At 43.6% G+C, this 17,886-nt stretch overlaps 1 protein-coding gene across 1 annotated transcript in view; it reads right to left on the bottom strand.

Annotated features, from left to right (window-relative positions):
* Positions 1 to 715, bottom strand: part of RASA3 (RAS p21 protein activator 3) — a 201,074-nt gene extending 200,359 nt beyond the window's left edge. Inside the window, exon 1 of the mRNA XM_065405324.1 lies at positions 523 to 715. Coding sequence (XP_065261396.1) covers positions 523 to 577 — 55 coding nt within the window. The 5' untranslated portion in view covers positions 578 to 715. The remainder of the gene's footprint in view (positions 1 to 522) is intronic.
* Positions 716 to 17,886: the final 17,171 nt, after the last annotated feature.

Genomic DNA, 17,886 nt, shown 5'->3' with positions numbered 1-17,886 from the left:
TCTAACTGTAACTGACAAAGATGCTGCTGCTGCAGCTGGTCAGTTTCTAGTCGGGCTGTTGTTGCACGATTTTAAGGAACAACCCAACCCATTTCAGGCAGGACAGACCCCTAGTGTCCTTCTCAGCATCCATCGCCCCTCTGAGGCGGAGCCTTTGCGAAGAAACTTCAGAAGGGACAAGAAGCAGCCAGGGCAGCTGCTGGGCAGGCTGAAGAGCGCTCTATATGCAGAGCCGTCCCGGCTAGGAGGGATGAGGCAGCGCAGCTGCTGTAAAAGGCAACGGGATCCCACAGTGCCTAGCTAGGCGGCTGCTGCCTCCTCAGCACTCGCTTTAGAAGGAGGGAGGCAGGCGGGCGGGCTGCGGGGCTGGGGCAGAGGAGCCTCAATGCACTGTAGCTCCCAGTGCAAGAAGGTACCTGCACTTAAGCTGCAGACCCGAGGCCCCAGAGCCCACGCCAAGGCTGCAAAGAGCCCCCCTCGCGCCCTTTGTTGGCGGCCGGGGACGCTCCCTTCTACTCTTACCTATTTTAATCCTGACGCTCTGAAAAACCCGGAGCCCCTCTTCCTCCACCGCCATGGTGCCGCCGAGCCTGGCTCCCAGCAACGCTCAAGCTCCTCCACCGCGGAGACGCACAGACAGGGAGAAGGAAGAGAGGGAGGGCAGCGCCTGCCGCGGTGGGTCGGAGGCTGGCTGTGCGGCTCCGGCGGGCGAGCACACTGCGCAGCCCCCGCCTGCTGCTGCTGCTGGCTCGGCTCGCAGAGACCAGCGCCGCCCCCGCAGCCGCCGCCCCATTGGCCAGCAGAGCGCCCGGCCGCGCCGCTCATTGGGCTGCTCGGCCAGGCCGCTCCCTCTTGGGAGAGAACGAGAGACAGCGAGAGTGTTACAGCCCCGAACAGCTGGCGAGTGGGGCCGGGGCCGGGGCCGCCTGGGCTAGGAGAAGGGCCCCGCTACCTGCCGCCACGATCTCGGCCCTTAGCAAGGTGGGCGTAGCACACCAGCTGTGAAAGGGACCCACAGGTGTGAGGGGGACTGGACAGCTCGGGAGGGCATCCAAAGTTTGTTACTCTTCCCAAGTGCACGCCAGGTAGGAATCTCCCCACTGGGTCTGACCCAGGGTCCATCTAACACAGGATCCTCCCTCTCATGGTACCCAGTACGACATGCTACAGAGCAGTTGTTCTCAACCTTCATCCCCTGCTACAATAAAAGAAAGCATTCAGGATCTCTCCCCCATCTAGCCATAAAGAAAGTCAGGGTGATCTGACCGTGAAACCCCTCCACGGCCTGTTCACAGATCCCAGATTAAAACCCAGCCTTCAAACAAAGGCGGAGGAACCCCCCATCCTATCTCGTTAACCCGATCAGTCAGAGTAACGCCCACCTGCAAACTACCAGACATTGTTTCTTTGCTCAATTTGGTCCTCAGCATATCCCACCCTGCCTGACCACATGGGTACAGCAGGAAGCTCCGCTTTAATGCTCGCATGCTCATGTGTGAAACCAGACCAAGAAACACAACCCACATCAGTGCTCGACGCTAAGCGTTGGGCTTCATAAAGCCAACAGCTGGCTGCCGCATCTCCCCCACATTTGGAGAAAGAAGTATAAATGATTTAATAGAAAAGTTTCTAGTCCTTTTCTGTGCAAATGTGGGCTTTCAAAGTATAAACTAATCGCCACAGCTGAAGGGAACAACTCAACCAGCTGGGTCCCACTTCTGTAGCAGCAGCCTGGAGCAACCTAAAGATTACACACACACACTCAATGTAAAATGAATGAGTTCAATTTAGGATGAATCGCAAAAAAAAAAAAAAAAAAAAAAATCCTTTCACTAACCCTCCAAGAACCTTATGCTATCTCTGTGCAGAGTGGTGTGATCTTGGTGGATAGGAGTCAGCTACATTTGACAAGGGCAGCAAAATGCTCTTGTGTAGGCCTTCTCCCAAAATGCCAAAGCTGGCTCTGTTGATGCTAAGCTCCTCATTCTTGCCATGTGCTTTAGAAGTGAGAAAAAAGGAGGCAGGGAAGAAAAAAAACTGGTGAAGGAAGAGAGCCTGAGCACACAAAGAAGCTAGTGGATAGGTGGGAGACTACAGAAGAAAGCAGGAGAAAAATCCCAGACAGTCATTCTCACTTGAGGCAGGAAGCTTGTGGAGGAGGAGGAACAATAGTTCAAACAGGCTGTGAAGAACTTGGTGAATCAGTCCCATCAAGTGCTTGAGGTGATTCTGGACAAAGCTATTCATTTTCTTGTTTTTTAAAAATATGTATTAGAGGTCAATATTTTTAAATGGTAAGTGGAAACAATCAGGGGCTGTAATAGGAGTAGAGGGCAAGGTAAGAGGAAAAAAATCTCTCAGGCTTTTCAATTTTGCACTATAAGCAGGTATGATGCAGATTCCAAAAGGAAATTGACAAGTCCAGTCCCCTGCCATGCGGGCAGGGGACTGGACTCGATGACCTCTCGAGGTCCCTTCCAGTCCTAGAATCTATGAATCTATGAAATAAGTTCAGAGACCTTTGCATGGTTATTTATTAGCAATAGGGGAAATTCCTTCTATACCCCAGTAAAAGGTACTATAGAAAAAACCAAGTTAAAGAAACCTGTTTCCTTGCTGTATACATTAAATACTATTCCAGCCTCAAAGAATGTATTGTACCTCTCCCTCTCTTTCTTTCTTTCTGTGGTTGGCATAATACTACTTGCTAAATATATTATGACACTATTTGCCTCACTTCACAGCTTTGATACATCTCCCACCTCTAGGAATTTCACAGAATAAAAAATCACCTTTGCAGGCCTAGTCCTTAAGTCTTGTTTAGAATGCTAATTCTTGTGATGAAAAAATGAGTTGTTTTGGACTCACTCCTCTAGTATTTCCTGTGTTTCTCTGTTGTGCCAGAAAGGGCCAGAGGTGGCAGTAGTGCCACTACAGTACAATTCATATATGCTTTTTTTTTTTGCTTAGCATTACTCTGCTCTTACACAGAGTTATGGGGCCAGATTCTGCTGTCATTTTCATCCACTCAACCCCATTGAAGTGAAATGAGTTACATAGGATAACTGCGGGAATGACTTGGCCCTGAGCTTTTGTGGCTCTCTGTGCCACAACAAGTTTGTACCCACCTGTGGTCTTCTGTGAAATACAGAGAAAAGAAAAGCTACTTGCAGTTATTAGTGGTCAAAATACTCAATACCATCACCTATTTGCCAGTTATACTAGCTCCCACTACAGCTGGAATGCACAGTCAGCAAACTATTAAAAATTGGAGGGAAACAAACAGGCCTCCTTTATCCTCTGCCACACCACAGGAGTTTGGGGGCTGCTTGAGCCTTACATTGAACGGTCTGCTTGGTATATTGCAAAGACATTTCCCCTTCCAAAGTGCTATCCATACTTGATGTTCTGTAGTCAGAACATAAGCATTACAAACATGCATGCAGAAATCCCACTTTTTTCCAAAACAATATTTTAAAAAAATTAATATTCTTAATGTTGTTAACTATACTACTCCACCCCTATTTAAGGTTATTATCTAACTGTGATGAGTGTCTATACTTCTACTGGGGCCTTCTGCATCCCAAAGAATCCAGGAGTTTCCAAACCACACAGCCTGCTAAAAGCCATGGACATTGGCTCTACAGCAGGCAGAGCTGTTCATAAAAATAATCAGCCTGCTGCCGAGAACGCAATATGATCAACTAACCCCTGTATAATCAGACATATCCCCCAGCCTTCTCCAACATTAAGGGTCCAAAGCCACCCTCTTCCTGGATTTGATTTTGTTACCATATACATTAACAATAAGATAACTAAGTTCAGCTCAAATCTTCTCTGAAACATTGTCTGTCCTTAGGGTTCCACTCTCCAGCCAGCTCAGCCCACCCTGTAGCTACCTTTTTAAAATTCTTTAGACAGTCACTACTTCTCCTACCTCCTTCATTTCCAGGTGGGGTAACAAGCTACTTGACAACAGCGGCTGTGTCTTTTCTGTAAAAGCATACCTTTTTTACACCCAGAGCTAGCTCAAATTAGCGCTCTATGTAAAATCCAATTGGAGACATGGCACTGTAGTTTTTCCTCATTGTAGTTCAGGGGTCAGCAACCTTTCGGAAGTGGTGTGCCGAGTCTTCATTTATTCACTCTGATTTAAGGTTTCACGTGCCAGTAATACATTTTAACGTTTTTAGAAGGTCTCTCTCTATAAGTCTATAATATATAACTAAACTATTGTTGTATGTAAAATAAATAAGGCTTTTAAAATGTTTAAGAAGCTTCATTTAAAATTAAATTAAAATGCAGAGCCGCCCCGAACCGGTGGCCAGGACCCAGGCAGTGTGAGTGCCACTGAAAATTGGCTCACGTGCCGCCTTTGGCACGTGTGCCATAGGTTGCCTACCCCTGTTGTAGTTAGTCAAGGTCAGCCCCACTAGGAGTACAGGGTGACCTCAGCTAACTGCACTGAGTCTGGTTTCCACTAGGATTTTACATCAGAAGAGCCATCTCAAGCTATCTATCTCAGTGTAAAAAACAGTGTTTTTTTTGCAGTTAAGTCTCAGTGAGTCATCAGAACTCACTTAACATTTCCAAGAGGATCAGTGTAACTGCTAACAGGGTGAGTGTTTTGGGCAAATACTGCCAGCCTGTTACACTCTGCCAAAAATTAATCCCTAGCCAAAACAACAGAACAAAAAATAATGCTCAGGAGATGAAGTTACTGTTTAGAGGGAGGGACAACACATGCAGTCCCTCTACAGTGAATTTATCCTCAATGCTCTTGTGAGGTAGTGAAGTATTTATCCCCGTGTTTATAATGCTAAAAGGAGATTATTCAGACATATTAAGGCCCATATCCACAAAGGGGCTTTTGCGTGGCAACACTGTCAAAATGCCTAACTTTAGAAAATCAGAAAACAACACTGCAATCCACAAAGTCTGAGTTAGGTGCCTAGGCTTCCTGTGCAATGCATGGGGAAAGATAGGCACCTGGGAATGGGATTGACAAAAGCCAGGACACTAGGTGGCTGCCCCACCTAAACTAGTCATTGGGAGATGCCAACAAGAGGGGTGTGTCCTAAACCCCACTGCCTCAGGGAGTTGGGCTCCTAAGTCTGATCTGCAGACAAGTGCCTATCTCAGCCAGTGATCCCCAAACAGGAACCCCTCTCCTGGAATCATGTGGCCTATGATGTTTCTCATGAGAATGAGTTAGACACCTGCCTCACTCCACACAAAATGAGAGAAGGTGGTGCTGGTGCCATCTTAGAACTTTTAGCTAGGCTTGGCGGGATTTGCTTTTAATCAGAAACTGTTGATATATGTTGATTTTAGTGTGTCTGCTGAAATTGATAGAGGGAAAGGTATCAGCTGGTAACGGTCAGCTTGTCTGCAGGGATCAGGTGTCACTGGCTCTGAGGCAGCACAGAGAGCCCCCTGCAGACCCACTGTCATGGGAGTGAGCCAGTGGGTCCGTGACAGCGGAGCTGCAGAAGGCTCCCTGCACTGCCTCAGGGCTGGTGCCACCTGATCCCTGCAGGCACAAGGTGCAGGGAAAGCTGTGGTCCTGGCCCAGCAGAGCAGAGACCCCTGTCCAGGCTGCAAAAAGGAGGGGGAGTAGTGCGGCAGCGGCAGGAACTATTCAGCTTCAAGGTGGCCTCCCTCTCAGTCAGACTTCTCCTCCTCCTAGCCCTGGCCAGGAGTCTGTGTTCTGCTGGGCCAGAACCACAGCCTTCCCCACAGCTTGTGCTTGCAGGGATCAGGAGTCACTGACCCTGCGGTCATGCAGGGAGCCCTCTTCAGCTCACTGTAACAATCCTGCTTGCTCACTCACTAGCCAGGAGCGTGGGAGCTGTTCCCGGGCAGGAACTGCTAAAGCAGAGGTGGCATCCCACATAGCCTGACTGGGGGGCTCTGCTCTGTTGGGCCAGGATGACCATAGCCTCCCCTGTACCTTGTGCCCTGGTGTCTTGGGAGCCCCTGCAGCCTCGCTGTCAGTACTGTCCTCACCCCAACCCCATTCCCCTCCCCTGGAAAAATAAAAATAAATAGAAAAAAAAATCTTTAAAATAATAAAAACTATAAAAGCTGACTAAATTATAAAAAAATAAAAAGTGAATTCTGCCAAGCCGCCTTAGTTTAGGGAGTTAGAGCAGTCACCTGGGGTATGGAAGACCTGCCTGAGGGGGAAAGAATTTGAACAGGGGCTTCCCAGCTCTCAGGAGAGTGCTTTAACCTCTGAGCTATGGGATACTCTGACGTGGGGCTCCCTCAGTCTCTCCTGTTCAAGCTGTTCCTCTGTGTCTAAATAGCTGAAGAGTCATTAGAGCAGGGGGACTGGATCCTGGTCTCCCATCTCCCAGTTGGGTACCCTAAATGTCAAGCTAGAGTGTCATTCTCTCTCTGGCCCAGTGTTGTGAAGCTGTCTATCTTCCTCCAGTTAGTGGATCGCACTGAGGCATAAATAAGAGATAGGCATCCAGCCGCCTAGAGTGAGGGAGCAGTGTACATGCCCAGAGGCAGAAACACAGGAACAGAGAGAAATTTTACAGCAAACCATAGATGCGGGTCCTGGGGGCGCTGCTACACCCCCTGGCTTGAAGTGGTTTCCACCATATACAGGGTTTACAGTTTGGTTCAGTGGCTCTCAGCACCCCCAGTATACAAACTGTTCCAGTACCGCTACAGCAAACATTTAGAATAGATGCTGAGTGAGCTAAGGCATCTATAGGATTAGCCAGCAGTCAGTTTTGAGGATTGCAGTGGTGCCTAAAATGGGGGCTTCAGCACCTAAGTACCTTTGTGGATCTGGGCATAGGTGACTTGCCCAAGCTCACTGGAAGTCTGTAGCACAACTAGCATTTGAACCCAGATCTCTTAAATCTAAATCCAGTGGCCCAGCTACCAGAAGAAGAAATTGTCAACAGATTTATAGAGTCCATTAATAATAGTTGTAAGACGACAGGTTGGACAAAAAGCATTTTAATGACTTTTCAGCATTTAAGAGAAACTATCACCTTCTTACATTCTGATTCATGAAGATTTCACGGTTCATCACACCAAATCTACCAATTGCCATTATTTGTGGCTTGTGTAGTCTGGTTTGCTGTTGCCCAGCCACTCCTTGTAGTTTTCCATTCCATTTGATCTGTTCCCTTGACAACACTCCAGTGTATCGTATCAGTCTGTTCACAACATTATCTCCACTTTTTCTTGATGGTTAACTAAAATATTTCATCTTTAATATCTGGCCTTCCCCATAACAGGCACCACGCCCCATTGTTTTCATTTCCATTTGTTGGTCATTCTCTGTTTCCATTAGATGAAATCATAGTGTGATAGAAAGCAAAGTATTTTGCTTACAAGACAGTATTTCTGGATCAGTGGAAGGAACAGGGAATAAAAGAATGTGGAGCTTCTAGGGCACCAGTTAAAAGCTAACAAGTTTGTAGTGACCATGTCACAGGCCCTGGCACCCCATGGCATCACACTGTCAGCATTCTCTGCCACAATTTCCATCCTCAATGTGGGTCTCCTCAGCTCTTCACACACCAGTCTGTGCTGGAGATATGGCTTAGCCCTCCAGCCAAGTCATAAACCAAACTTAACCCCTTCTGGGGTAGCAAAAGTGCCCCCTAAGAAGTCCCAGACAAAAAAGGTTCCTCTCCCCTTTGGAATTTCTCTTCAGCCCACCCTCAGGGGCTGAGAACAAAGCCTATTCTGAGTCTTTGCCCTGCTCTGACATAATGCTATGGGGACCCAGGCTGGTTCCCCTGGAGTACACTTATTAGACCCGGATTCAGGACCTTCCACAAGAGCCTGGCTACTCCCTATGTTTCCAACTTCCAGACTGCTCTCTCAGTCCTTTTATAAAGCTCAGGTGACCATTAAGATATCACTGACCCTCCTTAGTCCCACCCCGGAGGCTAGCAAGCAGCTAATTAATTATGGCACAGATGTGGCTGGCTCCATCTGCCCTTAAAGGGCCACTTGCCCTGTGACAGTGCAAAAGTTACTGTCTTCCATCTATTCAGTGACCTATGTGACAAGAGCTTAGGTGCTCAGTCCAGTTCTTTGTGATGAATGTCCATGTCACACAAAACAACTCAACAACTGGAACAAACAGCCTCCCTTCTTGATGGTCTCAGCTGACTGTCCAGGGTCTGGACAGATACAGGGACTGATCTTTGCACAAAATATACCTGATTGTGACAGACCTCAATTGTTTTTTCTTCTGAGAATCAAGGAGAATTGGGGGATAGTGCAGTCCATCTCAGTACTGAGCAGTACTTTGAGCAGCTGGTCATGGAGAGGGAAATCAGTGAAGGCTATAAATAAATATCATACATGGACATTCTGTGAATGGGATAGAGATAAGATGGAGAGGAAAGTCCTGTGGTCCCACCTTAACTCACCAATTTTCTTCTACATTGTTATCTTCAGATTATAACAGCTTCCCAAACTAGGAAGGTAGGTGAGAATTTAAGTAAAGATCTCTAAGGCCTTCCTTTCCTCCTCCTCTCAGTGCCCAAACTCAAATATAAATTTAAATGGGTTATAAATACATTGTAAAAACCACCCAAACAAAGTACGTAAGTTGCTCTTTTAAGGTCTCCATTGTTGAGCTGTAAAAGTGAACTGCGGTGATCTATTGCATATATACAGATAGCAGATATTAGCAGTCTGAGCAAAAAATCCAGGCAAAGTGGAATGCTACTTTTTGGATGTGGGTATCTCTGTTAATGACAATATATTTCAGTGCTTCTCTTCATTGAAAACATATGGGTTTCTATATCAGCTCTGCAGAGGATTCTTGGGTCTAAATTAGACTACGCAGAAGGTCATTTTCTGTGACTCATTTGTGCCAGGCAAGGAAATCACTTTCTTTCAATGATCTAGATGATAGCTTTCTCTTGGGAGGAAACAGAATTATGAAATGTTCTAATCTACTTTAACATATTCTAAGAAGCTAACAAAACAAGTAGCTACTAGGTGCTGGGTACCACAAAATTGCTATTATATATTTACTCATCCTGAATATTTTTGTAGATCCTTCTCATCACTAGTAAAAGAGAAGTTCCTACCAAGTCACTTCATTTTACACAATAATAAAAAAAGAATTAAATACAAAATAGTACATCACTTGGATAAGTGTATAAATTGACAGTGGCAACCAATGTGTTTTCTGCTATGGAAGTTATGTCTTTCTACGTTACATTGTTCTTTGGAAAAGTTAATAAAGAAGTAAAATGACTGATAGTAATAATACATTAGGATTTGTCAAAAAAGCTGTTGATTAGATAAGTCCCTCATGGCAATAAGAGACTATTAAGGGAAATCATTATTATAGTGTGGTATCTTGAGAGAGGCATGGTCAAGTGACTTGAAAATATAACTGGGAATAGGAACTTCTGAGTTTTACTCCCATGTTTCACAAACTTGTTCTGAGGCCTTGAACAATTTGTTTAACTTCTCTGCCTCTCTTCTCATCTGTAAAATGGAAGTAATATTTATCTACCTGAGAGGTAGTTTGTGAAGGCTAAGTAGATGTCTGTAAAGTGCTTTGAACATGAAAAGTGCTTACAATATAAAGGTCAAGGCTTAAAGATAGATTTAGGAACCTACCATTAGGCACCTAGGTTTGAAAAGTTTTGCTTAAATATTATTATTGATGCTGCATTGCAATGTTTGCCTTTTAACATTGCATCAACATACAATTGAATTGGGTTATAGCAACAAAATATGACACAAAAGTGCAATACAATATCAGGATGCTACTTTGACACTCTCTATAACTCCATTTCCTGATGCAGTGACTCTGCAGCTCTTTGCCATTGAGACTCACTTCATCAAAGGATTAGACAATTGACACACATCGATCCCTTGGAAAAGAGTCATCTGTTCTTTGCAAACAGCTCTCATCTCAGACCCGACAAACTTGTTACATCAAATACAAATACCCTGTAAGCAATGTCCTTAAAAAATAACATGTAAGGTCTCTATTGAAAGCTTGCAACTTAATGATGTCCATAACCATGGTATGATGTGCATACAGATAATATTTAAGGGATAAAGTAACTTGAAGTTTATGCCCTTATAGTCTTAAGGTTAAAAGGAGTCACCAGGGAGTGATATTACTCACTGATGGCCTATTCATGCCGGAGAGAGTTGCCGCCCCTCCCTGGTTAGCCAGTGATGTAATGCAAGGCTCAATTGTCTACCTTTGCCCCATCACAGAACTGTCAATGGAAAAGCATCAAAGACTAATGCAAACAAACAACCCACTTGGAGGTAAAAAAAGGAACATTACAACAGGGGATCACTCTGTTTATGAATGAAGTCAAACAACTGTTTCAGTATAACACAGAGTGGGGAAAGGCATTCTGTATCCATTCACTGAGGAGACATTTTGTTGGGCAGGGGTGTTTTTAATGAAAGATTGGATCCTGGTTCCTGTGAAGCCAGCAAACTCTGCAACAGGCTGAAGTTTGGAGGGAAAACCTACTCTATTAATAAGTGTAGGCCCTAGTTTGCATTTTATGATTTTGTTTTGTATTGTAACCATTTGTTTCCATCACTCTCTCTTGTTCCTAGTGGCATCTCTATTCTTCCTTAAATAAATCTTTTATTACAAGTTCTGTGTTCCACAGGAGTGGTGGTTTAAGGATAAGCTGGTAAACTGGGGTGCACTGCTCCTTTGCTGAGCAGAGGACCTGGGATTTCCATAAACAATCAGCATCAGAGGCTGGATATCACAGGGGAATCCTTCAGGAGTGCACCGACTCAGGGACAGGGTGCACCACTTGTTAACTTGCCAGGCGGCCAGCACATCCCTCAGTCCGCACCGCTTCCCGCAGCCTCCATTGGCCTGGAGCTGCGAACCGCGGCCAGTGGGAGCCGCGATCGGCCGAACCTGCAGACGCGGCAGGTAAACAAACCGGCCCGGCCTGCCAGGGGCTTTCCCTGAACAAGCGGCGGACCGGCTTTGAGAACCACTGGCCTGGAGGACAGTGGCTGAAAGCTTCCTAATACCACCAGCCTAACACCCAGTTACCACTGGTAAGACTCCTTCTCACTGGAGGCAGGCAGTAACAAGGTGGCTCACAGTCCTAGGTGCCCTGAGAACCATCACAGCAATATAATGACAGATATTGCTGGAAGAGTGTAAAGTAATGACTTGACTGATGGGATCTGAACTTGCAGGATCTTCTGAAGAAAAGACTTAGACCCCAATTCTGCAAGCACTTATGCATATGCTTAACTTTAATTTGCCCTGCTGACTTCACTGGGACTATTCACAGTAAAATTAAGCACATGCATAAATGCTTTGCAGGATCAGAGCCTTTGGAATATATTGTTCAAGGTGGTAAAAACTGACAATTCATTAAAGAATAGATGTCTACAATTGAGGGGAAAAACCAAACAGTGCTTGTTTACATTAAAATACACATAAAACAATGCCCCAAATCATGTAATATCAAATGACAGATAGTCCACAAGTTTCTTTTGTAATGTGTTCAGCTACAGTTGTCTGCCCTTAAAAAAGACAGAGCAGAAATTGAAAAGTTGTTGTGCAGGGCAATGAAGATATAATTCTCTATGTGGGATGCACATATGATGAGAGATTGTAAAAGCTTGCTTGGAAAGAAGAAGTCCTAGAGAGAACCTGACTGAGGTAGCTGACATGATGAAGCATGTAGTGAATATTGCTCAGTGCCTCCTTTGTATCCTGTCCCGTAATGTGAGAACAAAGGGAACACTCAATGATATTAAGAGGGCAATAGATTTGGAACAAATATAAGGAAATAATACTTTAATTGGAAATCAGTGCCTGGATTGATAATTGAGTCAAATGTGGAATGATTTTAAAATGAGCTGGATAATTTTATGAGCACTAATAACATCTGTAGCTCTAATTTGCAAGCTAAGGCTAGGTCTACACTACGGGGGGGGGGGGGGGGGGGGGTTTGACCTAAGATACGCAACTTCAGCTACGTGAATAGCGTAGCTGAAGTTGCGTATTTTAGGTCGACTTACCTGGCTGTGAGGACGGCGGCGAGTCGACCGCTGCCGCGCCGCCGTCGACTCCGCTTCCGCCTCTTGCCGCGGTGGATTTCCGGAGTCGACGGAAGAGCCATCGGGGATCGATTTTATCGCGTCTTCACTAGACACGATAAGTCGATCCCCAATAGATCGATTGCTACCCGCCGATTCGGCGGGTAGTGAAGATGTGCCCTTAGATAATAGGAGTAGTCAAATCTTATGCTTCAGGCCATAAACTCATCATCTGTAGGGGTCAGGAAAGAGTCTCCAATTCCCACACCTAATCTCCATGTGCAATTTCACACAATTGGCTACACACATTGTGAATTGAAGTCATTCATTCATACAGAATGCATAAAGGTGCTCATCCTGAGTGCTGAGTGTTTTTACATAGTGTCCACAAGAATATAAAAATGGACTGTTCATCCCACCAACAAACCCAGAAAATGAGATCCCTACATTGCAGACAGTAATTAAGCACCTCCAAACTTCATCCCACCCCCTCTCTAAATGGCTGGGAAAATAGATGGATTTTGCAGCATGCCTAAAAAGGTCATTTATTTGGGCTATTTTAGACCAAAAGGGGGGAGTGAATTTAAAAGCTGGCAATCCTCCTGAAGAAAACTCTGACAGCAGCTCCCTTATGTTTTTCCTGGAGGGACTCCAACTTGTGTGATTCCAATGCACACAATTGCAGCAGTATGGTACGGTGAGAGATAGGTTTCTCTCTGGTAAATAGGCTCCCAACCATTCTGTACTGGGGGTTGCTTTCTTTAGAAAAGCATCAGTTGCTTACCACACCTAGAGGCAGGATAACAGACTGCATGGATGAATCATGTTATCCAGGGTTTATCACTATCCATTGAGAATCATTTATATGGTATTTTTAATTTGCCCGGTACTTCATAAACAGTAAAACATATTTCTTACATCAAAGAATGTACTATCTTAATGTTTGTCTACACGGCCCCACAATGTGGACTATGGTGGTGTGAAGTGCAGTGTGCGTTAGTGTTAGTTAGTAGTGCTGTAACTCCCTTGTGTGGATTCTGCGGTTGCGAACGAAAAAGGTACCTAGTTCATGTTAACTTAGTCCTGTTTGAAGAGGACTGTGTTAATGCGATTTGTCTTGAAAGACAAGACAAACACAAGACAACAGTTAATGAAAGAGAGAACAAGCAGAGGTTATTGGTGATGGGCGAGACTGACGTATTCCTAGCAGGATGTAGGTTTTATGGAGGGATTTGAAGGATGAAGGGAAAAGGATTGGGGGTTCAGGTTTAGGGGACAGTATGGCAAAAAGGTGCAAAGCCAAAACAAAGGAAGCAGTAAGGAGGAGCATTGGGAGAAGCATAGGGAGCCAGTGTGTGTGGTGCGGGATGGAAGAAATTAAAGATGGGGATAGGGATGAGATTATGTACAATGCTGAAGGTTAGGAGCTTGAATGTGATATTATAAGAGATGAGTTAATGGATTCAGAGAGAGAGAGAGATTGTACAGTTAGAGCATTTTGAACACATTGACCGTTGAGAAGAGGCAAGGTCAGAAAGGAGAGTTAAAGTAATCAAGGTGAGAGGTGACCAAGGCATGGAAAAGGGATTTACCAATAATGACAATGAGGAAAGGGCAGCTTTTGGCGATAATAAAGAAAAAATGACAAGATTTAATGGGAGAAGCCTAGATATCATTGTGATGAGCATGATAGAAATGCACAGATAGGCCAGATCAGATAGATGGATTAGAAGAGAGGAAAGAACAGTTGAAAACTGCACTGCAGTTGGAAGCCTTACTAGTTAAACTGGTAAAGTATTGTCTCCTGGCTCATATCTGCACTGATGTCAATAACCTTTGCTCTCCCATTAAGGAACAAACCTCTCTGTCTTTCCAAAGAAAGATTATACTTACTATAATTATACTATGATCTTACTGGAGATAATAGCAGCAATAACCATGTACAATATGAAAAACAGTGAATTTTACTATAGCATAATAAGTATATACTGCTATATCCATCCCAGTCTCTCCCTCATTAGCCTTTTGAGTAATGGGTATAATTAGGCATAACCATAGGAAAAAATTGGAGAAAGCTGAAATTCCTAGTGCCATTCATATTGTTCTTTAATACAGGATATTACTATTTATAATAAATAGGTGGTCATGAAAACCATCATAAAATTACTTGTATTTCACAAATGACATATATAAGCAACCATTATCTAAATGGTCTTCATATCCTACAGCTTGTATGTCACTAATTCAGCTGCAGTCTGCCCATTCATTCTTAGCTGGTGCTACTTTGACATCACAGGCTTTCACCCTCCTCTCATATAGCTGGAGTACCATTTCTGGAGATAGTAGAGAGCACACGCGGTGTAACTCCTTCCACACAATAGCAACAGGGAAAGGGAGGAACCCTAAACACAGTGGAAACTCACTGAGCAGAATGCAGGGGAAGGCTGCACAAACCAGAGAGCACAATCTCAAAGGCTCCCCCCAAACACCCATAAGACAAAACCCCACTGTCTCAAAATCACTTCCTAACTTCATGGCATAAACAAAATAAGTGATGGATGGTATAAAGTTTATATTGACTTAATTGGGAAGGCCTGCATAACTCATTCATAACTCCACCACTATGAGTAACACAGCCATCCCACACATGTGACAATAAATATTTTATGGAACCTTTCATGCAATCATGAATTTTCTATGGGACAGATCCTGCAGACTTTTACCTGACCAAAAACCCCACTGAAATCAATGTCTGAGGGTTAGGTTGGGAACCCATTACTCTCCTTGGTGAGTAATTTACCACCGAATTCCCTACGGTTACTCATGTGAGTAACTGCTCACTAATGAGGGTAAAGAGATCACAACGTGGCTCTCAGAAAGGACTGTTAATCTGGGCTTCATGGGCCAGATTCTGTCATTCTTATTCATGTTGAAAAATACCTTTCTCTGACAGTAGTACCACTGAAGTCAGTGGGACAACTCATGGAGTAAGGTACTACTCAACAAAAGTAAATGTGATAGAATCTGGCCCCATATTTTTAACATTTAATTATTTAAGTCAGAGCCCATATTGCTTATTTTTCAGACACTGCTGTGCAATGAAATGATCTTCAATCGTAGCACATGTGCAAAGACACCATTATACTAGGAAGCACAATTAGCCAGATGGTTATTTGGAGATTTTTGGAATATCAGCAGTTTCTTTGATCCATGAGACTGTTTTTTCAATTTAGCTTTGGCTTTTAAATTTCATCCTACACTTGATTCCTAAGTATTTAATTACATATTAGCACTGGTAATTACTAATCTGTGCCAATTATGCAATCTTATTTTATCACTAATGATAACACAATTTATAATATGCTATATAATGTGTACATTTAAATAAGTTTCTAAGTAAACAATCTGGAAAACACACAATTTGTACCCAGATTTCATTACAAGCATGATTATCATCTGCCACCTGCTGGAAATAGTTGTGATATCTCAACTTAGTTTCAAAGACAGAAGTTTGGTCTCTGGTCAAATAAGCACAAATGTAATGGAGCAAAATATGCTGCAGTTTATCTCACACCCACTTAATAAATGTTATTTGCACATGAGGGGATTTACACACATTCTTATTAAACCCATCATATAAAATGTTTAACAACCAGACATTGACATACAGAGTGTAGTGCAGAATCATTCTATGGTATTGCAGCCAATCAGAAAAGAAGATACCTTTTTTAAACCCAATTTATTGCAGCCAATACTATGTCAGCACTTGAATATTTTTGGTGATAGACACTTGAGAAATAACAAAGAAATAATAGATAGGCAGCTCCCCCACAACTGTGTCAGTTACAACTATGTGTCCCGCTACACTTTCAAAAAAAAAAAAAAAATTAATGGGAAAATCTTAGTTACCACTCAGTAGTCAAGGAAAGACAGAATCTAAAGATTTTGTGAAAAATGTTCAAATTTGGGTGCCTAACTCACTCATGCAGAATTCAGCAGCCCACTTGCCATGCAGTGTTTCTTTTCACATTAAACCCTTGCTCTGCAATCTGCACTGGCTGCCTGTTGGTTTCTGGATTGATTTTTAAAGGTTGGTTTTCACCTATAAAAAACCCAAATGGTCTGGGGCCTACCTATCCCTCTCATTCTGACATCCTGCCACAATTACAGTCAGTGAGTTAAGCTGAGGCCTACTTGGTATGAGAAAAAGGGGGTGGCTGACAGTGGGCCCAGAACTTTGGAACTGGCTTCCTCTGTAGGTCCTGAACAGCCTGAGTTTGTAAGTCTTCAGGAAGCACTTCAGGAAGTATTGCAAAACCCACCTTTTTTTCTCTTGCCCATGAGGAAGTGGGTGTTGGGTACTGCTGGGTAGTGATGAACTGAGACTCTGGAGGGGACAGTTAGTAGGGGCTCTTGCTGGATTTATGCTGTTGCTGGATTATTGGATTTGATCCAGAGTAACGGATAGGTCTGTTTGTTTACTGGAGTATTTTTAAAATGATCAAGGGTGCGTAGAGAACTGGATGGATACTTATTGTAGAGTGCACAAATACAAATAAGTAACATCACTTTAGAGATGCTTCTGTTTGCTAATCTCATATCCATGTCGAACACACTCATGCAGCTGATCTCAGTGTGCCCCAAAAGTTCATATTCTGATATCTGTATTTAGGAAAATGCAGCGTCTCTCTTTGACATTCCTCATTTATTTTTTTGAGATAAACAGTGGGAGCTGGAAGGTGATGCCAGACCACAAATTGCTGCTGAAAGGTCATCAGTTTCATGGGTTGGAGTGGAAAGGAATTATGAAGGAGATTGATGGGTGTAGGGAACTAATAAAATTAGATAAAAGTAACAGAAAGGAAAATCCTCATTTTCTCCTCTACAATTTTTCAACATCTTTCTAAACTATTACATAATTTTGTATTAGAATGGTGTTGTGTAATAAGCCCGCAAACTGTTTTTAACATATGGAGCCATATTAAATTAGCAGTAAACAATATTCAGCTATACATTCCCATGCTTTCTGAGTGGTAGAAAATACAATGCCTGGGGTGTGTATCGACAGGCAAGGAATGCACATCCTATTGCATTAAATTGCTTCATTATTGCAAAGTGCTTCAAATGCAGCATTAGAGTTTTTAAAATGAATATTAACCTCAGCCCACTTCTGTGCACACATGTGTGTATCATTGTACACACACCTATACAAGCCTGTCTGGGTTTTGTTTTTAGATACAAGCTTTTGTAGCTCCAGCATACTTTTCTGTTCTTGCATGAAATCAGATCCAGCTACACTTCAGGTCTTTGGAAGTTTTCTGCCCTGTGCTGCTCTTCGGTAGCTATCATGTCTCTTCCTGCAACTTACGCCTTCCCTACATTGACAATCTGTCCCTGTTCTGGCCATCAGTGTAGCTGCATCAGTGCAACCCACACATATAGACAAGTAAGCTGAAGTTTGCACTGGTAAAGCTTAACGTGATTTCAGCTCCACCAATGAAAATCACAGTTTTTTTTGTCTTACATTTTGTACTTCTGCCGACATGTTAGTGGCTGGAATGGGGGAAAATTCCGAGTGTAGACAAGGCCTTACTGATAAACCATAGCACACCACCGCCAAATATTTGTCAACTCTGCCTTTTTACTGCAGAGTTGTGGGAGCTTTGATTTTGCAAAAGGTTCTTTAAAAGCTTTTCTTTAAATACAAAAACAAGCTCTTTGAGTCTATCATTAAAAGGGCAGCCCTGCTCAGAAATCAGGTCCAAACTGAAAATAAGACAAAAACTGTAAATCAATAACAGTTTAGAGTGTTCAGCCCCTCAGAAGCAGCAC

Source organism: Emys orbicularis, chromosome 1, assembly GCF_028017835.1.
Source record: "Emys orbicularis isolate rEmyOrb1 chromosome 1, rEmyOrb1.hap1, whole genome shotgun sequence".
NCBI lineage: Eukaryota > Metazoa > Chordata > Testudines > Emydidae > Emys > Emys orbicularis.
The sequence above is the reverse complement of the archived record's forward strand: the minus strand, read 5'-3'. Positions and strand labels throughout refer to the sequence as shown.